This window comes from Festucalex cinctus, chromosome 5, assembly GCF_051991245.1.
Source record: "Festucalex cinctus isolate MCC-2025b chromosome 5, RoL_Fcin_1.0, whole genome shotgun sequence".
Lineage (NCBI taxonomy): Eukaryota > Metazoa > Chordata > Actinopteri > Syngnathiformes > Syngnathidae > Festucalex > Festucalex cinctus.
Window position 1 is genome coordinate 8,101,598 of NC_135415.1, and position 25,237 is coordinate 8,126,834.

The 25,237-nt window shown below is 41.2% G+C and overlaps 1 protein-coding gene across 3 annotated transcripts in view; it reads left to right on the forward strand.

The window, feature by feature from the left end:
• Nucleotides 1–25,237, forward strand: part of LOC144018846 (tetratricopeptide repeat protein 28-like) — a 245,474-nt gene that overhangs the window by 204,682 nt on the left and 15,555 nt on the right. For all 3 annotated transcript variants that reach the window (XM_077521444.1, XM_077521446.1, XM_077521447.1), the window contains 5 exons: nt 3,722–3,831; nt 10,137–10,266; nt 10,347–10,565; nt 13,121–13,286; nt 24,605–24,745. In XM_077521444.1, coding sequence (XP_077377570.1) covers nt 3,722–3,831; nt 10,137–10,266; nt 10,347–10,565; nt 13,121–13,286; nt 24,605–24,745 — 766 coding nt within the window. The remainder of the gene's footprint in view (nt 1–3,721; nt 3,832–10,136; nt 10,267–10,346; nt 10,566–13,120; nt 13,287–24,604; nt 24,746–25,237) is intronic.

Here is a 25,237-nt window from a genome sequence, read left to right on the forward strand (position 1 = left end):
ATGCAAGGAAACCGGAATCCATCTTCTCTAGCTGCCAGAAATTGGCAGTATTTGTATTATCTGGGTCTTAGAAACCCCATAGCCCCTCTGCACACCCTGCTTTTTGAAACTTAATGAAAACAAAAGCGACAGCCCGTTATGTCTCTGCTTGTCCCAGTGCTGTCCTCGTATTGTTGCACAGTCTGGCTGTGGAAACAAACTCTGCCTTCACTATGCTTAATAGCCAATTATTTCTGGCCAATCTACCCAGACCACAAAGTCAGAAGGAAAGATTTAAACTAGAGCAAGCATTGTTGGTTCCATGTAACCTCCCAAGTCAGTTTGTGTACATCAGTGTCTGATACTCTGTCTTGTCAATACCAATTAAGTCCTGGTTGGAAAACACTTTGTCTCATCTTCTCGTATGCTATACTTTACAGACAAATTGAGACATAACTCTAAAGATATTAATTAATCATTCGGATTTTGGGCTCAGTTCCCCCTTGATCAATAGCCTCTTCAATGAGAGATCAGCATCAGAAAGGACAGAATTTAACTGCCGTTTCTTTTTACAAATTGCCCATCTAAGAAAACTTTTTTTTTTTTCATAGTGGCGCACTGATGCGTAAAGCGTTAGCGACAGAATCTGGTGTGAGTCAAACAGTGGCAATTGCTTTCAACACGACACAGCGGCAGGAAGAGGTGTTGAGCGTGATACTTCACAACCCTTTCTCTGTCTGTATCATGTAATTCTCTTTTACTATGTGCCATCCAGGTTCTTTTAAAGCTCTGATATGAAGAGTGACATAATGGCGTTAGCATCAAACGTGTTTGGGATCAACTAGACCTGAGATTGGGAATATCAGTGACCTCTATAGCTAGTATCTTATTGAGCGGTGAATGCTCGCGAACGTAGCGAATTTTGGGTTTTCTTAGGATTGATTCGCAGTTTTTCTTGTCGCAAAGAAATTTTGAACTAAAAACTGTGTCTCTTAACTACAGTAAAGATTCTTGATTGTACCTCCATGCACTTGTGCTGCAAACATGAGATTCTGTGGCCTTTTCCTCATACATTCGTATGCAATATTTGCACATAAAAGCTGTGTCTAAAGGCGGAGGTGTGTGGTCCTTGGGGGGTTGCCGAGATTCTCTCATCCATCTGTCAAGCCACTTTTAACATGTTCTGTGGTTGCTTAACGGGGGTAGCCAGGCACAGCCATATCTTGGTGTCAGCCACTGCAACGTGACTGTGCCTGCGGGGCGCACCGAAGGCTTGCTTGGTGACAGTGACAGACACTGAGTGATACAGAGAAGGAGAACAGAGGGAACAAGAGCGTTTGGAAAGAAGAGAGTGACTGGGAGTAAGAGAAAAGAAAGATGTCAGGCGGGCAGAGAGGCGAATCAGAGATGGGCATGAGTCATAATTCACATGTATTATTTCCCTGTCAAATGGAGAATAAAGAAAACATAGAGTTGGTTGACATTCCGGCTTGATCATAAAATAACTATAACAGAGCAGCTCAGAGAATGAGAGGCTTTATGTGCCTGTGTGTGTGTGTATGTGTGTGCCTCGGCAGATGAAAGGCTCAGCGCTACAGTTGGGATGAATGAGGGGTGAGGCTGTCAGAGAATGAAGAGGATAATTTAGATCTGTTTCCTTTCTCTTGTTCCAGCGCCTAATGAGCCCTAAACAGTGCCGAGGCCCTGCGAGCACTGCCGCCATAGTCAAGATGAAACAGGTAGAAGGGAGGCACAGAGATGAGAAAATGAGTAGTTGCGGAAGAGGAAAAGAAGAGCACAGCCCATGCGTAGGGGAAAGAGGGAGGTTGTGTGGAAAGATAAGAGGAGTGGGGGATAGAGGATTTTTGGTGGACGGAATCAGGCTTCAAAGACTGCCGGCTAGCGTGGCCGTAGAGGAGCCATGAAGTCTACGGTTACGTGGTGTGTTGGTGAGGTTTGTGGAATAGTTTCAGGTCATGCTCTCTGTTCTTGGCTTATCTTCTCCGGCCACAGACCGTTTTCCAGTATTGCCGGGAAAACACAGTACAACGAGCGTGGCTTGGCCCATTTTCTACTAGCTGTGACCAAAAGCACGTCTAGACTCAGCCATCACATAAGCAAGCCGAGGTAATAGACTTATAAGTGCATTTAAGTGACTTCCCATAAGGAATTGCTTATTGCATTCTGCTGACTGTTTGCAGTGCAATTAACACCTTATGGGTGATGTGTGGCCCAGCAGCCGGCCTTTTTATTTCTCTCAACCCTCCTTCCACCTCCCGTCATTGTTCTCGGTTGGATAGAATTTTCTTCTCAGTAATTGGGCAGAACCAAGTACCCAGCAGGCAGGCTAAGGACACATGCAAAGATATGACATACGCGCCACTGCTTGAGGGACTGCAAGTGAAAGGCAAACTGCAGGCTTGCAGGTGATCTGCCACAGCTAATTATTATATGTAGTCACCTTCCACACTGCGCACATACTGGCATGGACATGTACATTGATAACTCTCATATTTGCTTCTCGCAGTCTCACAAAATATCACAGTTAGTAGTACCACTTTACCACAAAGGAGTCCTTTTGAAAGAGTAAAAAATGGTCATTGACGAGTTTGTTTGTGTCATGGTATGTGGTGGATGGATGGACCCAAAGATGGAAAAACATGGCAGTGAGACAACAGGAAGGACCATGTGAGGAACTTTATTAGCATTGACTAAATAAAGGACTGGACGGAACGTGAGAAGATTTGGCTGATTGTGGACAGACCTGTCATGACGTGGAAGACGTGGCATGGCATTACTGAGCTCAACGTGGAGACTTGAGCAGAACGTGGAAACTTGAGCAGAACGTGGAGACAAGAGCAGAACGTGGAGACAAGAGCAGAACGTGGAGACAAGAGCAGAACGTGGAGACTAGAGCAGAACGTGGAGAAACGTGACTAGACAATGTGGGGGAGACTAGAAAGGAAATGAAACAACTGACTGACTCTTAAACACAAATTCAGCATGTTCCTCTGACATAGACAATGACCCACACAGACAAGACAAAACCAACAGCCTAAATACACCAACACTAATGAGAAACACCTGGGGAACACAATAGGGATAGGGTGCTGATTGGTCAACACACACTAGGAAGGGGAATGACACACAGGTGGATCTAATCAGACATAACGAGACAGGGGAAACACAGGAACACAAGACAAACACAACACACTCACCAAAATAAAATAAAACCCAGCTCAAACAAAAACTGAAACACAACAGTTTGTTGTTCAAACCTAATAAACCGCCCTACTCTAAGTCAGTTTTCCTTTGTTCCATATACTCTTTTGATAAAATCTTTGCATGAGCTCTTTTACAAACACCAATTGTAAAGTGATATACTTTGCTCAAGGTCCATTATTAGATATTGATGGATTGTAAACATTTGTAGATGTGTTCATGAAATGATGTACTTTGTTGTGTAAGCATTAGGTGTGTGTTTGTGTTTGCTGAGTCAGTTGATCCTCGGCATTGATTGGCCGGAAGCCGTTCTCTTTGAATGTGTGCCTTTCAAAGTGCTTGTCCCAGTGCGAGTTGCATCTTCGAACCAAGGCCAAATATGTAAACCTGTTCACGGGCAGAACATCAGCGCCACGCCATGCTTACATCTGTTCCTTCGAACGAGTCCGCCTGTTCTGAATAATTTTTACTCTGCCTCCTCTGACGCTCGTCCTCTCACGCTTCCTCCCCTCTCTGGCAGGCTTGCGGCTTGCAGAGCAGTTAGCTCGGCGTGAGGAGGAGGCAAAGATCCGCCATCGTCTGGGGCTGTCTCTGTGGGCCAGTGGGAATCTGGAGGAGGCCCAACATCAGGTGAATTGCCGATTGGTCTTTCCTTGACTTACCCTGAATCTGAACTGTCATCTTCATATCCGCCACATGTGCCTTAGACTGTGCTCAGCATACGGTAGCATACTTGTATATTAGGGGTGTCAAAATTAGCATGTTAACAATGAGTTAACAAAAAGGCCGTTTAACGCAACTAATTTAAAAAAAAAACGGATTAATAAGCAACCCTTATTTAGATAGCCATGTACTTGGAGAATTCTGGTTGCAACAGAAAATCCCACGTATGAATTACCTTCTCAATATGCACTGCACTGCACTGCAGCCAATATACACAATGTTTAAAGAGGAGAAAAATGGAGGAACCATTTGGTCTATGACGAACCACCACCTTTCCCTCTTTCAAGAGAAAACCACACTTGGTAGGCTAGTGTTTAGCAGTTAGCATTGAGCTAGGTTGCTGCAGCTCACAAAGGGGTCTGCTTGGACACACACAGACCACCTAAAGAAGCAAGAGCTGAGTGTATACCCGTCTTGTTACTTGAAGTGTCTCTAAGTCACTCTTTCGACTTGAGGCAGATTTTTTTCAGGCACTCCAGAAGATCGTATAACATCATCGATTAATTGTGTTTGCGGAGAATTGGGAGTACCGGTAGTGGAATGTGCAGGAGACCATAAGTTGATTAGTGTTCTAATTAAGCTACTCTTAACTTGACAAAAAAAAAATGTACCAATGTTGCTGTCACCAAGCTCTAACATGAAACGCTATTGCCATCTAGTGGTAGAAAAATCACCTCAACTCAATTCTATGACTTAATGTTTTACACTTCTTTTAACTGTAACGTACCAGAAATATTAACTTCAGATAACTGAGTTACTATAAGATTACTGTATCAAAAGATACAACACTATTTTTTATGAGGTAAACATATTTCCACTTTTATGTTAATGAACAATTTTATAAAAACCTTTTTCAAGTTTCAGTGTACATTTAAAACATAAAATGTGTGATTAAATTGCAACTAATAGCGAGTTAACAATGGAAATTTTAATTGACTTTTTAATTGTCTTTTTTTGTGTTTTTTTAAAAGAAGAAGACACAATTGTACCTTTTGGCCTAATCTTCGTTAGAAGAAGAATTGTTTGTGTGTGTAAAGTTACAGAATTAATGGTTCCAGAATCCAAATAGTTAGGGAGGGAATAGGAGGGAATAGTTGAAGTCAAGACAAATATTGACTGCTTTACAGCTAGCATATGTCAACTGGAAATATGCTGTGGAGTGTGTTGAACTGGTAAACGCTGTCATCTGAGCAGACAGATGTCTGAAGACTACTTTTTCTGTCTGTGTGTATTGTTGCAGTCCCAGATCTCCACATCACACATACACATATCATACACACACTCCCCTGTTCAACCCGCTGCCCACCTGCCAGGCATGTAATATCCCCTTAACATCACTTGCTGCAGTCTGTCCACATGCCACAGTTATATGTATTTTTTTCCATGTGTGGCTATGGGGATGTTATTGAGCTACTTTCATCTTTTAAATCTCTTTAGTCCAAACCTTTTTTTTCTTAATACTCAAAAATATGTACATCGTGTCCCAAATAAATGTGTTTTCCATCCTGCATCCTGTGACTGCTTTCAATGTTCTCAAAGACCAAAGCGAGGCAGTGACTAGAATGGAGGATGAGTGTTCTTGCGTCATATTGAGGAATTTTTATTCAATTAAAGCAAATATTATCCTAGAAACAGATTTCTTTACACATGCTTGCTTCGCAGTGGAACAGCCACCTTGAGGTTTTACCGCAGCATAATCCATTCAGTGTGTTACTATTCTGACAAACAGGTGCAACATGATTTGACAAACTCTAATATCTTTTTCAAACAAGTCAGATCAACAGTAAGATCTATGTTTGAGGATGCTGTTCATGTCCTTTTTTTAAAATGTTATTTCATAAATAAATAAGACTAGTAGGAACTTAGTCTGTAAGACTCTTAACTTAAAAAAGAAGAGCTTTGTTCACTTTTCAAGCACTCTCAATGTGCCTAAAGCAAGGCACTGAACCCACATCTGCTTCTTGGTATTTCTCCTCAAAGAATCCAGTATTACAAAACAAATATATGCTCTTTTCCAAAATTATTACTACAACTTGTTTCGTTTTAGTAACAATGATACCAATTTGATTTGATCATTACTGCAGTCGACTGAAAATGTTTGGGTATGACATCAAAAGATAAATACGGGACATGAGCGCAACATTGTAGCATTCATTTCCAGGTATTTACATCTGCATCTGATAACACAATTTAGAAGATATCAACTTTTGTTTGAACCCACCCATTTTTTACTGAAGCAAACATCAGAACATGTGGCTGGCAGGTGTGTTTGTTTCATTACATTGTTGATTTAATTTCTACATTCAGTTACGTATTTGAGTTTTGCCTGTGACATTTATTTTACCAACATGAAAGGTAGAGAGCTGTCTACGGAATATAAGCAATTGTGAGGCTGAGAGATAATCAGAAATCAATCTGAACCATTGTATAAACATTTGCTGTAGCAGCTACAAATATGCAATGGGATTGGAATGTCCTGGAGAAGAAAGAAACAACTGAAGTACTACATAAGGATTTAAATTAATAATAGTTGGTGTTGAGCAGAAAAAGAAGTCTAATAAAAACCAGGGCCCGGTTGTTCAATTCTCAGTTATGTTAACGACTGTTTAACCGCCGGTTACATTCTTAACCCACCATTAACTAACTGGCAGTTAAATATGCGTTGTTCAACACATGGTTAGTTTCTCCGTTTGTTACCGGCACCGTCAAAGTTAACCGTGCTGTTTACGTCACTGGTTAGCACCAACATATCCCACAATTCCTCTTTCTGTTTACTTCCGGGTCGGCAAAAGCAATGGAATACTATCCAAGTGACCCCTTGCACTCGCCGGAAAAATAAATAAATAACTAAATAAATAAATAAATAAATAAAAGAGTCCGGAAGTTTTCTGCTGACGAAGAAAACGTCACTCAATCAATGGATCAAGTAATATCAGAGTTTTTGTGACATTATTTTTAATTTATCATCATTTATTTTTTTCTCCCGTGTGTATTTTCAGTGATTATTTTGTGAAATATTTTTGTAGCATCTAATATTGCATGTTTTTGTCTGATTTTGTTTCTCATAATTTTGTCTGTTTTTTTTTGTCAAACATATTTGTATATTTGACTGATTTGTATTTATATGTAATGTAATATTTTGATGGAAGATTACAATTATTTGCCTTGTTTTTGAATTTACATACTTCTAATATGTGGGTATTTTTCATCTAATATTGGTAATTACTGTTTTAACTTCAAATAAACATTTTATTCTTATAATTATATTTAATTTAAAATTATTTAACTTAATGCAATTAATTTATATAAATTAAATATATAAATATATTTAATTTAAATTTATTTACATTAAATAATTAGCTGCTGTTCACAGTGTTGTTGTCTGTATGATGATTGACGCGAAAGCAAACAAGAAACATCACAGCTAACCTCTCTTTTGAATCACCTCCCACTAAATGTTGGGGAACTTCCCTCTGTCCATTTTTAGAACTTGTTTTAAAAAACACATTTTTATTCTTTCTCTTTTGACTCAGCATGAGACCTGGAATTGTATTACTGCTAGGTGGTAACGTGTGCTTAACTCTTCATCAGACTAATCACCAATGTCAAAGTCAAGCCCTCGATAGTCTTTAACAGCAAGTTAACAGCCAGTTAAAGTTAACAGAGTTTTGAACAAGATAAAACTGTCGTTAAAGTTAGCGGTCCGTTAAATCTACTTAACCAATGGTTAAAGATATAACTGAGTTTTGAACAACCGTGCGCGGGAATTTTTTCGATTATCACACTTGCTATATATCAACAAACATATACATATACAACAAATCAGGTTGTTGTTTTTTTTCCCCCAGATCAGATTATTTGATTACTCCCAGGTTTTATTGGTATTGGTTTGCATTTGGAATAGCTCTGTATTAGCCTCAAAAAGGTGTTGATCAAAGTCAAGTTTTTTTTTTGTTCTTTGTTTTTTTTTTTTTAAGCGAGAGCTCAGAATTGTTCATTCGGCTGTCTTACCGATTCAACATCTTATGATCATTGGTCCCACTCTCTCTCTTTTTTGTGCATGTGTGCGTTTGCGTGCATGCGTGTGTGCGTGCATGTAAATGCGTGTAAATTTGTACTCATTAATTCACCTAAAACCTAAAAAAAATCCCATTACACTTCACCTTAACCAGATACTTCAAAGTCTCGCCAGAGTCGTGAAGTTCAGAAGGTCAGGAGACCAGAGGAAAGGTCAAAGAAAAGAAAGATAAATCAAGGTGAAATACAGCACCAACCAAGCACCTCCTGCCATCCACATGGTTACAAAACCAGAGTCTTACGCCAACCCCAGAAACCTCTAAATTCCAACAAATTAATTAAGGAGATCTCAAGAGACCAGAGGAAAAGCTAAAGAGAGGAAGGAGGGAAGGATAGATAAAGCAGAGTGAGATCCACAGACACCAACACCCACTGATTCAACGAGCAGTGGGAGAGGCGAATTCTGTTTGAGTTTCAGTAGATGCTGGTGTTCTTGAATGCGTTAGCCTCAATAATTCCCATGACCCTCACTTTTAATTGATATTCATAAAACATAAAGTATAAGCAAAATGAAAGCACTTGACCTCACATTCTTCATCCTCTCTATATGTAAAACCGTTGCTATGGACCTGTTGTTCACTCTGACACTCAAATTGACCTATGTTAATTTTAATCAGTAAAATACTCTTCTGACAACCACTTGACATCCATATGTCAGAAGAGCATTAAAATCAATAAATTGACGGTTACTTAAACTTTAGTGTTTACCATTGATGTAATTTGTGAGAGGGCCATTCCCCAGGGGGCAGGTTGTCTTTTCCAGAAATGACCAGAAGAGTGTGTGCATCCAACTCGCATCACTGATTCCGTATGACATTTACTTAACATGTCCGATAAAAGCCACGTTTCGGGTTGGTGACATTTTGAATTTGTGTCCCTGTTGTCTGGACCACAGCCCGACAGGTCACCATAAGACACAAACATCTGGAATTGTCACCCAGCCGAGATGCTTTGAGAAATGGGTTTCACTTTTAAAGGGGTGTCTGCAAAATCTTACAAATGGAACTAGCACAGCAGTAATCAGCCCACAGCCCTATCAGCGGAATCACCCGGGGATTCACAGCTTCTCCTCGCACTAACGCAGCACAGCGAAGAGATTCTCAACTGATCTCTCGTCTCCACTCCCTCTCACAGATTTTACAGCATGACCTTGGGATATTCAACATGAGCTAGTCTATGCATGTGTGCTAATAAGAATCATTCGCTCTCTCTCTCTCAAATCAAAACAGCATTGATACAAATCATTTCACCTTGAGCTGCAACCTTTTATTTACTGCGGTTGTTTGTCTCGTGTGACTGTGATCAAGTATTGTGAGCAGAGTGCTGTAGCCTTTGTGTTGGCCGGGACTCCTGGAGAGTGGCTCTGTTGCACTTTCAGTCCTCCTACAGCATGGCCATTGGCGCAGGCATAGGAAATCAATAATGGATTCAATGAATCAGCACTCCTAGCCAGCTCGGTTGGCAAAGTGTAACACTTCCCGCGAACATGCTTTTCCATCATCTCCCTGCTCTTCTAAATACAACATTTGACAGTGAATAAAATCATCCAGTAACCACAGAGCGCCAAGCAGTGTGTGAATGCTGCCCACCTAAGATGCCGAGATAATGGTTTGCCCTTTTCCATGTCCATTCAAATAAGAATTGAAGAGACGCTCACTTGAGTTGCATGGTAATTCATCAACAAATTTAAGCGGCTTCCTTGTTTAAACAGCTGGAGAACATGCTGAATCGAGTAGGTGTGATGCTACCACCTAGTGGCAGACAGCATCTTTTGATCAATTTACACTAGTTATGGTAGAAAGAAACTCATTGCTCAGAAATGTCATATTTTTTTGATGGCTTGGTGGTGATGAAATTGTCTTAATTAGGATCTAGCAACTAAATCTGAGACAACAATTTTAAATGAAAGTTTTAAATGATGGACCATCATTTCTTATATTTCTATAAATGTGTACACTTTAAAATAGACCTTTAACGTACATACATTTCACACTGGGCAAGCCATGAGCCCTGAAACTTGATCACAACATCAATATGAGACTCACTCAATGAGTCAAAACCAGTTTTAGTTAAATGTGATTTTATAGTTCAAGTAATAAAAAGTATCTGAATGAAAGTTCCTGCTGTTGTTGCAGCTTTACCGGGCATCTGCACTATTCGAGACCATCAGACATGAAGCACAACACAGTACAGACTACAAACTTTCCCTGTTTGACCTGCAAACTTCCTGCTACCAGGCTCTCCAGAGGGTCCTTGTGAGCCTAGGTACGTTTCTTCCAAATGTCAAATTCCAGTCAGTTTCTCAAGACTGCTATGCATTGGATGTTTTTTGTTGCACACAACAGGGCACCACGATGAGGCACTGGCGGTGGCGGAGCGAGGACGTACACGAGCTTTCGCTGACCTTTTGGTTGAAAGGCAGACGGGCCAACAGGACTCAGACCCCTACACCCCAGTAACAGTGGAGCACATTTTGGACACCGTCAACAGCCAGAGGGCATTGGTGCTTTATTTTTCCATGGCTGCTGGTTACCTGTACAGTTGGCTACTAGCCCCAGGAGCAGGTAAGAACTGACTTGGCTTGGAGTATTTTTACTCAACTTCTATCTAGACCACATTTATGCATTGATACTGGTAATTTACCAAATAATCAACATGATATTTTTTTACATTATTTAATCCCAGGTAAAATGTGTTCACCATATTGTCACCCTCTTAAAGTAATTGCCCAATTCATTTTTTTTTTCCCCATGATGCAAATTGTCAATTTTTTTTAAAGTTTCCTGAAAATCTAAAAAAAAATAGACTTAGGCAATTATTTGCAGAAATCAGATGTACCTGTATATTATGAAGTAACTCAAGTTTGAAAAAGTTATTTACTTGCCCTTTCAAACTTTCTAGTGTTATTTTGAGCTATGGGTTGACGCAGGCCAGTTTTCACACCATGCTGCAGCACCACCTGCCACTTCACTGTTGGCATTGGCCTCCCCACCTCATGGGGCTTCCGCCTCTGAACCATGCTAATTGTTAGTGACAGAGCCAAACAACACTGTGGCAATATCTTCCCACCTGACAAAAACAAAACACAACCCCATCGAACATAGAATCTATTTTCATCTCTTGGTTGTTTTTTCCTCACTCTGCTTTTTCCCTCCTTCAGTTTTTGGTGCATTCTCATCTCTTGTCGACTACTGGGTCACACCAACTCAGGCAGTGGCACTAAGATGCCTGATCTTTTATGAGTCGAGAAATTCCAGCGTCTTAAGCGGACCCATTTTCTTTGAGCGTGATTAGCGCATGTCACACGATTGCCATACTGAGCTCTTTGCTACTGATCCTTTGTGCAAGGAAGGAAAATAAAAGCCATGACCCATGTCCCATTCCACCAAGCTTTAACATTTGATCAAATCCAGCTCACAGGCAACCGGATGAACTCGGCACCCCAGCATTATTGATACGGATGAAGGCAACACTTCAGGGACAATGGAGATCATCAACACGCTTTATGTTGCCCCAAGTGAAGAGGGAACCACTTGCTCGTTAATCGCCTGTCTGTTCACTTCCTGGCATTCCCGGGTAACCAGCTGGTACACAAACATGGCGCTGTCTGAAGGGGCTGCACTCACAAAAAAAAAAAATGGTGTCATTACTTAGCTGTAACATTTACATAGCCTGAATGGACATGGGAATGAATGAGCATTAATGTCACACGAAACAAAACACATGCACAGCTCAATGCACTGACACGTTTGAATTGACGGCCTGAATTCCAGTTCCCATCATGTGCTGCTCCAACTTAAATTACGCCCCAAAAGTCAGCAGAGCTGTCATATTGTGCACCAGATGGCAAAGACAGCTTACCCTTATATTTTATTGACGGGAATGTGTTTTATTAATTTTGCTCCATGGATGCACTTTTGCAGATTCAGTCTTTCTTCATGTTATGACAAAAAAAAAGAAAAAAGAAAATATTTGGGGATTGAAAATTGAATGTATTTATTTTGTTGGTATTAGCCCTTGGCTTTGAATATTCCAAAACATAGGAGGGCTGCATTTTGCAGAGCAGATTCCAGATTTTTTTTTCTTTCTATTATTCACAGTTAACAAAGTTCAAGGAGAGTTTTGAGTAGATTTGCTAAACTTTGCATTTGCCCCTTATAAATGCCCTCTCCGATCATAAATCATGACTGTTGCCAAAATGTCAACATGAGGAAGCATGTTGTTGCTTTTTATTCAAACTAGTTCCTCCTGTGGTTGGGGTGAAGTTGTGGTCGGGGTGCACAAGCTTCACATATAAAAAAAAATGCATTTTGTTCGTTTTGTAGCGACCCTTATCCTGAAAAATCCCAAACTGTTTGCCTTATCGTCTATCACAGATGTTAAAAACAACCTAAATAAATACATACACAAATAGCTGTAGTCCAATACTTAATTACTAGATTGATTGTTTTTAGTATGTTTAACTCATTCGCTCCCAGCCATTTTCACAGAAGCAATCCCATTCGCTCCCGGCTCTTTTACTGGATTTTGACTGATTTTGCAAAGCCCACAGAATATTGTGTTCTTTTGGTATAAAAACATGGAACCTATCAAAATAAAGATTAAAGTCTCTTCTTTCATCAGGAAAAAAAAGTGTATTTCTATATGTTTCTGTTTTGCAGCAAGTTTAATCAATTTTCACAAATCTGTTTAGAATTGTGAGTAATTAAGCTTTTTTTTTCAACATGGCCCTGGTCGATCTCCTTTGCTCTGCTGCCACCTGCTGGCCGTTTGTGTAATAACTACCATTTCTGAAATCATTCTTTGCAGTTGAGAGGCTGCATCAAAGCCTTCTGTATGCTCTAGCATAAAAACCAAACAAAACAAAAACGTATAAATACGTCTTTGGGACACACTTAAAATATGAACGAAAACGTATTAATACTTTTTTGGGAGCAAATAAGTTAATAAAGTTGCACAATGATAAATTGCCCCTTGCATCTTTCCTTTTTTCTGTATGTGACCCTCGATTGAACAAGTTTGGACACCCTTGCTATAAAGTGTTACGCGATCAGCTTATTTATGTGTGGTGAAAATGACAACATTTACCTGTATATGTGGCCTCTCTTTGTCTCTGCAGGCATCCTGAAGTTTCATGAGGTGTACTTGGGTGAGGGCTTATCAGAAGTAGGGTCAGACTTCCAGGAGGGAGGTGGCGGTGGTGGAGGGGTGGCCAGTGCCTCATCATTGGAGCAGCACATTGCCAGCTCTCGAGAGGCTCTAGGAGTTGAATCGTATTACAGCAGGTGAGCTGACTTTAAGGTAGTTAACAGATTTTACTCAAACAATAAATGAATGCATAAAACCTGTTGATGAGTGGTTAGCACGTCCACCTCCCAGTTCTGAGGACTCAGGTTCGAGTCCAGCCTCCGTCCTTCCTGGGTGGAGTTTGCATGTTCTCCCTGTGCTTCTCCGGGTACTCTGGTCTCCTCCCACATTCCAAAGACATGCATGGCAGGTTAATTGGGTGCTCCGAATTGTCCCTAGGTATGATTGTGGGTGTGAGTGGTTGTTTGTCTCTGTGTGCCCTTCAATTGTCTGGCATCCAGTTCAGGGTGTACTGCCCGAAGCCAGCTGGGATAGGCTCCAGCACCCCCGCGACCCTTGTGAGGAATAAGCGGTTAAGAAAATGGATGAATGGATGGATAAAAACTGTATAAATTCAACAAGGGGATTTCCCCCACTGAGTTATCTGGGTGTGAAGTGAGGAAAGTGAGTGTTATTCCACCTCATTGCTCACGGTGATTACGAGTCTCCGCTCCTACCTTTGGTACAAAACCGTCTTTCCACCAGTGAGATGGAATGATGGCTTTTTCACAACACACAAAACAGCAAAGCTGACACGTTTTAAAAAGAAGAATACAATTCTCCAAATGAGAAAGAAGATGTGGCGGCAAAAATCAATAAGGCAGTCAAAGACCAGTACAGCCAAGAGCATGCTAAATGTGGCAAGGTAGAGTAAACCGAGAGTGTAGTTTTAGCCTCTGCGATTCATGGGTCTGCACTGCTTTTGAAATTGGTCACATTTCCTGCGATTGCTGTTTGAACTGCACTGACCAGGTGGCCTGCCTGACACCTGCCTCTCCACTCTACAACAGGCTGGGGGCCTCCTGCCCCATTACCAGCCCATTTATCCCTCCAATGGGAAGCTGCACTCGCAACATTGCGCTTGAATGGCCACAATATGGCAACACTTTGGAGCCCATTCATCCTCCATTGGAGAGGAAAAGATAAGCAGCCCCCTTATTACAGTGAAACCACATCATGAATGGAATGAAGAATTGTGTGCAACAGTGAATACTGTATTGAGAGGAAAGAATGTTGCTGATTAGACACTCCTTAATATATTGGAATATGTAAACTCACAAGTCAAAACACCTGACCTATAATGAGATCCAGAGCTGTATCAAAACCCATGCCATACAATATATTAAATTGAGCTGTTGGTTGACACTGTTAGAGAGGTATTCATTTAATAATTATTGTGGTTGAAGTTTTATGTATTTTTCTTCATAGTTCAGCATGTTAAGACAAATTTTATGCTATACAAACAAAATACATTCATAAACTGTACTGTCCATCCATCCATCCATTTTCTTGACCGCTTATTCCTCACAAGGGTCGCGGGGGGTGCTGGCGCCTATCTCAGCTGGCTCTGGGCAGTAGGCAGGGGACACCCTGGACTGGTTGCCAGCCAATCGCAGTAAACTGTACTGTTAAAACGAATATCTCTTTAATGGTGTCAAAAAAAATCCAAAGTAAATGTCTGTGTGTGTGTGTGTATATATATATATATATATATATATATATATTAGGGCTGTCAAAGTTAAAGCGTTATTAGATTAATTAATCACAGAAAATTGTCGCATTAATCACGTATTAACGCAGATTAATCGCACTATTTTTTTTTACCGCACTTGAGCCTTGAACGTAACCGCGGATGGTTACATTGAAGGCTGCGCAGGTCAGTGATGAGGTCAATGCACGGCATTTCCTACGCCTGTTGTTCCAAAATGAGCGGGGTGACTCCAGTGGGTGTGCTCGGTGGTAAATTTCGCTTTCAAAAACACCCTGACGGGACTTTAGATAAGACGTAAGTAATTTGCGTTTAATTAATTAACAATTGCTGAATTGCACCCAATTGATATGAATCTGTTACGTTTTGAGCAATACACACATGCCTGCAATTGAGTACATCCATTTAATCAATGTTTGCAAACGACATTCATTTCATAAAATGCATTGTCAAAATATTACAGTATTTTGTATTTATTTTATATTACGCGAATACACAAGTATTTAGATGACTAATCGTGAGAGGAACTACATTTCCCATCGCGAGATGCTGTGACTATCGCGTGACCGGTAGCGAGACTGGGAAAATCTAACATGGCGGCGCTCTGCTGCTAAAATAGAATTAGCTTTATATTTCTAATTAAACCCGAATTTAATGATTAGATAAATTCGATTTTTTTCTTTTCTAAGAAAGATCGGAAATATTATCCAGTGTGGACGACCTCGAACGTTTTATTGACGATCATTTTTATAGCTGCGCGATGGATGAGCCGGCGGCCAGTCGGGATAATCCTTCGAAAAAAAAAAGGAAAAATGACTCGTCAACAGACACGGACGATTTAGCAACCGCCGACGTATCGGTGAGTATGCTGGATTCCATAAATAAAAAACTTGACGTCCTCTGTCTTATCCGCGAGGACGTCAAAGAATTAAAGGCAAGTTTGGAATTCGTTAGCCAACAGGTAAGCGATCTCCAATGCGATAACTCCGAGCTACGCTCCTCTCTCGTCGCTGTCACAGCCGAGTTGGAGACGATTAAAAAGGAAAATAAAATGCTAAAGGAAACGGTCTTAGATGTTCAATCCCGTAGTATGCGGGAAAATCTAATATTCTCAGGTATATCCGAAAATTCTCCAGATAATCCAGAGGGTGAGATAAAAAAATTCATGACATCATCGCTAAAGATCCCACAGGAGACGGTAAATAATATCTCTTTTCACCGTGTACACCGGCTCGGAGCTCGTAAGGGCAATAAGCCCCGTCCTATTATTGCTAAGTTCGAACATTTTAAACATAAAGAATTGGTAAAAAGTAAAGGACGGGAGCTCAAAGGGACATCTTTCGGGATGAATGATCAATTCCCAAGAGAGATAAACGAGCGGCGAAAAGTACTGTTTCCTATCATGAAACAAAATAGACAGGAGGGTAAACGGACTTCGATGGTCGTTGATAAATTATATATCGACGGCCAGCTATTCCGAAACCCAACCTCGACCCCTTGGCTGTTCTAACTGACAATTGGTAGAGCCGAGCATTGTGTGATTATTTGACGTAGGTATATGTATATGTATGTGTATGTATATGTGTATATATGTATATATATGTATATGTATATGTATGTATATGTATGGATAATGGGTTACGAAATAGAATATGAATTTATATTATGCATAGGCTATAAAGTAATAATAATAATAATAATAATAATATAGAAATATATTCTTAAAAAAATAAATTAATAATAATAATAATAATCTCGCTTAGGTCACCATTTACTGGTGTATTGTTATGTTGAATCCCCCACAGATTTCCTTCACACTCACTTCCCCCCACGTTTCTTCACTATTATACTTATCTACTTGCTATCTCTCTCTTTATATAAATTATATAAATTGCCTAATTACTCTTTTGCTATCCTACAATATGTTAATATTAATAAGCAGCTTATATAGATGTATACATAAGACTGAGTCTATATTGCTTGTATGCAGAAATTAGCTCTGGTCTCCTGGAATGTGTGTGGCGCTCGCTCCCAGGCAAAAAGAATAAAAATTTTAGACCATCTCTCAAAATTTAAGGCAGATATTTGTCTCCTACAAGAAACCCACTTACAAAAATCAGAAGAAAAATTATTTATAGATAAAAATTTTAGTCAAGTTTACTCTGCCTCCTATAATAGTAGACAAAGAGGTGTCTCTATACTTATACATAAGAATTTATTCTTTACTCTAAATAATATAGTAACAGATTTAGAGGGCCGATATATTATTATCCAGGTAACTATATTTAATAAAGTATATACAATTGGTAATTTATATGCCCCAAATAATGATGACCCTGATTTTTTCCATGAATTTTTCTCTCGGTTACTCGATTTAGCAACAAATTCTACTATTATTATTGGAGGTGATTTTAACACGGTCTTGAACCCGTTAATAGATCGTTCTAATAATACGATATATACAAGGCGATTACGATCCGCTAAAGTAATAGATGAGTATATGGAGGATTTTGGCCTCAGCGATGGCTGGAGACTTCAAAACCCAACTAAGAAGGAATTTACTTTCTTCTCTGCTGTGCACCGATCATTCTCAAGAATTGATTTTTTCCTTACAAATAATTCTATTGTTGATAAAACTGCTATAAAAATACATTCTATAATTATAAGTGATCATGCACCAGTCTCCCTCACTCTACAAATTGACTCTACCTTTAAACCTCCCCCGATATGGCGTTTTAACATCTCATTACTGAAAGACGTAGAGTTTGATAAAATTATTAGAAGGGAGTGGGCAGATTTTTTGGAAATAAATGACTCTCCAAATATATCTCCATCTCTTCTCTGGGAAGCAGGGAAAGCGGTAATTAGAGGGAAAATTATATCATATTCAACTTATAAAAAGAAACAGGATCAAAAATTAGAAAAATACCTGGAAGATAAAATTAAACAACTAACGGATGAATATGTATTAAACCCAAATAATCAAATATGGATAGAACTACAGAATATAAAAATACAGTTAGATAACATGTTATCTAAAAAGACAGAGTTTATAATACAACAGTTGAGATATAATAATTTTGAACATAATAATAAATCAGGTAAATTCCTGGCAAATCAACTTCAACGGAATCGGGAAAAATCTCTTATAACGGCTATTAAAGATATAAATGGTGAATGCACACAATCACCAGAAGAAATTAACCATATTTTTTATAACTATTATCGAAATCTATACACAGAAATTAATAGACCTAACCCTGAATATATTGAGGAATTCCTAAACAGCTTAAATATACCTCAGTTATCTATTGAACATAAAGATATTCTCGATACCCCGCTTACTATAGATGAGTTGTATCGTGCTTTAGACAGTATGCCTAATGGCAGAGCACCTGGTCCAGACGGCTTTCCGGCTATATTTTTTAAACATTTCTGGTTAATGTTTGCTCCATTATTTCTAAGAGTAGTAACTGAAATTAAAAGTAAAGGTGATATACGTCAAGATATGAATATAGCAGCAATTAAACTTTTATTAAAGCCAGAAAAAGACCCTACCCTCCCGTCAAGTTACCGACCGATATCACTAATTAATACCGATATTAAAATTATCGCTAAGGCCTTGGCATCTCGATTAGAGACGGTAATCTCGACAATTATTCATAGTGATCAAACAGGTTTTATTAAAGGTCGTCATTCTACTAATAATATTAGGAGACTCTTTAACTTGATTAGTATGTCACAGCGGCATGATAAAAAGGCAGTTGTTATTTCGCTGGATGCAGAAAAAGCATTCGATAAAGTTAACTGGTCCTTCCTCTTTGCTGTCTTAAATAAATTCGGCTTCGGGGAGTCATTCATTCAATGGGTCTCAATATTATATGATTCTCCTAAAGCTACAGTTACTACTAATGGGATTACATCACAGAGTTTTACTTTACAAAGGGGAACAAGACAAGGGTGCCCAATTTCTCCTTTATTATTTGCTATATTTATTGAGCCGCTTGCATTAGCTATACGTCAGGATAGACGGATCCAAGGAATCCACTCCGGGACAATAGAACATAAAATTAATCTATATGCCGATGATATATTACTCTATTTAGAAGAACCTGCTATTTCGCTAGGGGAAGCATTTAAATTAATAACTAAATTCTCTCACTTATCAGATTACTCTATTAACTGGACAAAATCAACATTATTACCTATTACAGAAAATTCATGGAATCCTACAAGTCAGGATCCACACTACTCCTTTCCTACAGGTAATTTAAAATACTTAGGTGTTAAAATTTCACCTAAGTTAACTGAATTAACTTCTTTAAATTTTTCACCATTATTGGATAGTATCCGTAGTGACCTGGAACGCTGGAATAATCTTCCGATCTCTTTAATAGGACGGATAGCTACTATAAAAATGAAAGTTTTACCAAAGATTAATTATTTATTTTCAATGATTCCATTTAAACCTACGTCTAACTGGTTCCAATCGCTGGACTCTGCTATCATAAAATTCTATTGGAATAAAAAAAAAGCCAAAATTAGTCTATCTACTCTTCAGGAAAGTAAATCTAAAGGAGGTTTAGAGGCACCAAACTTTATGTACTATTATCTAGCTAATCAACTACAATATCTTGTGCTATGGACACAACCCAACAGAGATACTAACTGTTGGTTGGAATTGGAGCAGAAGGATTGTAATAATCTTAGACTGTCAGATTTACTCTTTATTACAAAATCAATAAGACGACATAATTGTTTTAAAAACCCAATGATAGCCGCCACCCTGACTGCCTGGTGGAAGGCATTAGAAATTACAAACTCCCAATTGGCGCCCTGTGGGCTCTCTCCCATTTGGCATAACCCCGACTTTCAACTTAATAATCAGTCGTTCCATTTAAGCCTATGGGAGCAGAAAGGAATTACACACCTTCATCATCTTTTCTCAGATAATAAGTTTATATCATATACAAACTTGGTCCAGAAATATGAAATAAAAAAGGGAAATTTCTTACATTATCTGCAAGTTAAAAATATGGTTAAGAAACAAATCCCAACACTTCAAGATACGCTCCAACTGCCTGTCTTAGCTAAAGATATTATAAAGCTTTCTCCAACAACAATAAAGAAAATATCAAAAATATATAAGTTATTTTTATACACAAATAAAACGTATTTACCGACTTTAAAATGGGAAAAAGACTTGTCTATAGTTCCGGAACCAGACTTTTGGACCCAAATCTGTGAAAATGTATTTAAAATGACCAAACAGACAAATTTGCAACTTATCCAATATAAGATACTTCATAGAACATATATTACACAATATATGATGAAAAAAATGGGACTCTCTGACTCCGACATTTGTCTCCAGTGCTCACAAAACACTGCCGATACTTATCTTCATGCTTTATGGTCATGTACTCCAGTGCTGCATTTCTGGACTAAAATCTTGGAAAAGCTCGCTGATATATTAAACTGTAGGCTTCCTTTATCTCCAAGACTGTGTTTACTAGGTGACTTAACAATAACTGAGCGACCATGTAAACAATCTCAATCTATATTTATAGCCCTTACTATTGCTAAAAAAATAATCCTTGTCAATTGGAAAAATAAACAATCTCTAAATATCGACCACTGGTTAAACTTACTAATAAATTATATCTCAATGGAAAAAATCTCTGCCTTAAATAAAAATCAAGTATCAAGATTTAAACAAATATGGTCTATGTACATAGAATATTTTAATCTCAATTTGGCAACTTAATCCTGCCAAGATTCTGCCTGTTAACGAGAGCCACCACATCGTTACAACTTCTGTTTTCGCTGCTCCTGTATTTGGTATTTTGTATCTGATTGTTTTTATTTTTATATAGTCAGGAACCTAGTTGCTGCTAGTGGGCTCGAGCATACCACACTATACGACACTATACTCAATAACTCCTTAAGATCTATTTCTAGTGGGCACTAAGCATCAACACTTGGTGTTACTGCATGCTAATTAGTCAATTTTCTTGACGCCGTCCCCTGTGGTCGGGCGGGGGTGGTTCTGCCCCCCCCCCCCCCCCCCCCCCCCCCCCCCCCGTTGTCTGCTCGGTGGCGGTTGCGTCTTGGCCGCTCCCTGGGCCCCCTGTGGGGTGCGGTGTTGGGGTGCTTCCCCTGGTGCCCGGGGCGGTGCCGTCCCGGCGCGGTCCGCTGCTCCGTGCCCGGCGGCGCGGTTCGGGGTGGGTGGGCCTCCGGTGTGCCCCGTGGTTCCCTCTCCCCTCCCCCTTCCTCCCCCCCGTCGCCTCTCCCTCCTCGCCTCCTCCCGCCCATCCTCCTCTGCCTCCCGGTCCCTTTTCCCTTGTCGCCCTCCCTCCTCCTCTCCCCCCCCGCCTCCTGCCCTGCAGCCGCCCTTTCGCCTTCTTGTCGTCTTCTCCCCGCTTCCCCCGCCCCCCCCCCCCCTTCCCTGTCTGCCCTGCGGCCCCTCCCCCTCCCTCTCCCTGGGCCTGGGGCTCCCTCCCCGGCCCGGGCGTCGGGCTCCGGGGGCCGGGCGAGGGTTTGGGGCCTGCCCCGCTCCGGTATAACTCCTGGTGCCCCGGGCGGGCCCCGGTGGCTGGTGGGCTGTCCGGTAGCCCTGCTGCGCTGGCTGTCCGCCCATTGTGGTGCCGGGTGGATGAGGTGGGGGGCGGCGGGGGGTGGGGGTGCTGGGGGGCGGGCGTGCCACCTACACCCGCCGGGTTGGGTGAGGCCCCGCTGGTCGCTCCTCTTACTCACTTCACTAGCTTGCACTATACACTTTGTAAATATACACATAGGGCACACAACACATTTCTTGGTGGGGTGGGGAAGGGTGGAAACACCGTCTTCACCCTTCAACTCCCCTCCAATTTTAATGCACCTCACGTCCAAGGGGAGGGGTGAGTTGGGGCGGGGAGCCATCAGAGGGGATGGACTGCAGTGCCTGGCAGCGCTGTGGTCCCCCCCATTTGTGTCCCTGCCCCACCACTTTGTCCCTCCATTCCCTTTTTTAATGCACCACACATATACATATTCATTTTTTGGGGGGGGATACGGGTGTGTCGGAGTAGGGGAAATTTTTTCCCTCTGCTCCGACTCACCTGCTCCCAATTTTAATGCACCACACGCACACACTTGTATATACACTGGGTGGGGCCACATTCACGGTGTAAGGGTAGAGCTCGCCAGTCGGCGAGCTGGCGGACTCAGTAACAGGGTTAGGTGTCACTTGTACTCTGGCGTGACGACCGGGGCCTCTCCCCACCGGGCTCGGTGTTCTGGTGTCCCGCCTTCTCCCCTGGTGCTTCCTCCTCTGCTTCCCCCCTCCCGCCGCGGTGCAAATCTCGCGCGGCTGGAGGTGGGGTGGGCACATCTTCCCTCTCTGCGCTGCTGCCCGGTGCCGGTTTCCGGGGGGGGGTGGGGGGTTCTCGCGGGGGGCCGGGTTCGCGGGGGGGGGGTGGCGGCCGTCGGGGGGGGGCGGCTTGTTTGGGGGGGGGGTGGAGGTATGGGTGGGTGGGGGGTTGGGTGCTGGGGGTCGGGGTGTGTTCGGGGGTTTGGGGGTCGGGGGTGGTGGGGCCTGGGTCGTGGTGGATGGCGGGTTTGGGTGGGGTGCGGGGGGGTCGTGGGGGGATGGGGGCTGGGGACCGGTGGGGCGCTGTGGGGGCCCGCTGGGCCTCGTTCTGCGGCCTTGGGCTCGGGGGTGTGGGCCGGGGCTGGGGCGGGGGTGTTCCGGGTATCTGGGTCGGCTCGCTGACCGGTGTCCGCTCGGGTGGCTTGGGGGTGGCCTTGGTGCTGCCGCGGCCTGGGGATTCCGGGGGGGGTGGGGGGGGGGGGGGGGGGTGCTCGCTTTGCTGGACCGCGGTTGACGGCTTCTCTCTTTGGTGGTGGTCCTTATGCATGCCAGATCCGTCGCACCAGCATCTACTGAAACTCAACAGAAGTACCCTCTCCCTCCCACAGCCCCTTGAATCAGTTGGTGCTGGTGTCTGTGGTTCTCACTTTTCTTTATCTATCCTTCCCTCCTTCCTCTCTTTAGTTTTTCCTCTGGTCACTTGAGATCTTAATTTATTAGAAGTATGAGGTTTCTGGGGTTGGCATAAGACTCCGGTTTTGTAACCACGCAGGAGGGGTCTTGTTGGTGCTGGACTTCACTTTGATGGATTGGATGTACTGGCTTCTATTGATCTCACTCTGCCTTATCGATCCTTCCCTCCTTCCTCTCTTTAGTTTTTCCTCTGGGCTCTTGAGATCTCGCTAAATTTGCTGGAATTTAGAGGCTTCCGGGGTTGGCGTAAGACTTTGATTTTGTAATCATGGGGAAGGCAGGAAGTGTTTGGTCGGTGCTGGATGTCACTTTGATTTACCTTTCTTTTCTCTTTATTTCTTTTTTTTCTGACCTTTTCTCTGGTCTCCTGACCATTTAAATCTCACGACTCTGGCAAGATTCTGAAGTACCTGGTTAAGGCGAAGGGTAATGGGATATTTATAAGGTTTTAGGTGAATGAATGAGTATAAATTTATACGTATTTGCACGCACGCACGCAAACGCACGCAAACGCACACACGCAAACGCACGCACGCACGCAAACGCACGCACACATACACACACACAAAAAAAAAAAAAAAAAAAAAAAAAAAGGAAAAGAGCAATGATGACAAGACGTTGAATCGGTAAGACTACCGAATGAACAATTCTGAGCTCTTCAAAAAAAGAAAAAAAAAAAAAAAAAAAAAAAAAAAAAAAAAAAAAAGATGACTAATCGTGATTAATCAAAATTAAAAAGTGTGATTAATCAGATTAAAAATTGTAATCGTTTGACAGCACTATATATATATATATATATATATATATATATATATATATATATATATATATATATATATATATATATATATATATATATACACATAGTACTTTACAATAAACGAAATGGCCTGGAGTCCACAAGTTGCTTCATGTTCCAACATGTAGTATTCCTCTTGTCAACGTCCAACACTAACACCACCTAGTGTCAGAAAACTACCTCAACACAAATCTGTGACTCAATGTTTCACACTCCTCCTCCTCTTAACTGTAAATTGTAAACCTTAACTGGAACTTTAGGACTTTTATACTTACTATAAAAGAAACGAACTTACTATTAACTATGAAAATCATGTGATTAAGTACGATAATTGTAATCAGCTCTAACAGCCCTAATATATGCATTATATGATATATGTGATGTACATGCAGTATTATGTGGATGTTAAATTAGTTTAAGTTGCATTTAAAAGACAGCATTAAAAAAGCCTTCAATTTGATTTGAATGATACCTGCAGAAACCCCAGTTTAGGTAATATCTGCTTTTTTTTCCAGTGAATGGCTCAGGTTGCTAAATATGTTGCATGTTATTTTTTCTGAGGCACTTTAGTAGGAGTAAGATGATATTATAGAGTTACATGATGGTATTTTTTTTTTTCTCAGATCGACATAATGAAGGGAGAGATAGCGGGTGGGGGTGGTTGACTCAATGGCTGGATCGACATCATCAGCATTGTAATGAAAGGATTACACTCCGCCAGGGTTTTTAGATCAAGCCAAGTGAAATTAGGCCATCTATGTGTGGGTTGAACTGTCTGTATTTTGGGCATATCAGAATATTTTTTTCATTTATGCACAGGGGAACAATGCATGTCTTTATACTGACTACTTAGCGGTAGTGCAGTTCTTGTTCCAATCGTGCACTGATGGGTACTGTCTCATGTCTCTTTCTCTCTGTTTTTTAGAGGGTGTTCAAGCAGCGAGACTGAGAGCGAGGCGGGAGATTTGTTGGACCAACAATTCGAGGAGTTGAACAACAAGCTTAACTCTGTCACCGATCCTACGGGCTTCTTGCGCATGGTGTCCAGAAACAATCTTTTCAACAGGTAGGAGAATAATGCAAAGTATTTGGACACATGCGCTCACGGAGAGCAGATAGAAAGTCCGTCGAGTTCAATCGACTCAAGAAAAGCGGAAAGCTGCTTTAGTTCAGGATTCACTGGTTCATCTGTGAAAGGAGTCATTTCCTATTGTTCAATCTATGCAGAGGCAGCATGCGAATCCCCTTATTAAATAGACGGAGTAAAGCCAAGCCTCTAAAGCTTCTATCATCTGTCTGTTCTGATGGGATGGGTCCATGTGTGCATAAACTGTAAATGCCAGACATTGGCACCAGTGTGTGTAGGTATTTATTTTCCCTCAGACTGCGTAGATTTCACCGCGGCTACTGTAGTGTGTTCAAAGCATTCTTTTATTGATACTAAGCGAGGCACTCATTCACGCACATGGATTATGGGCATGAGTGCGTGGGACTGGGTCATATTTCCCTGTCCTCGTCCTCTATTGAGTTTCTCTTTGATGAGAGGATAATTCCATCT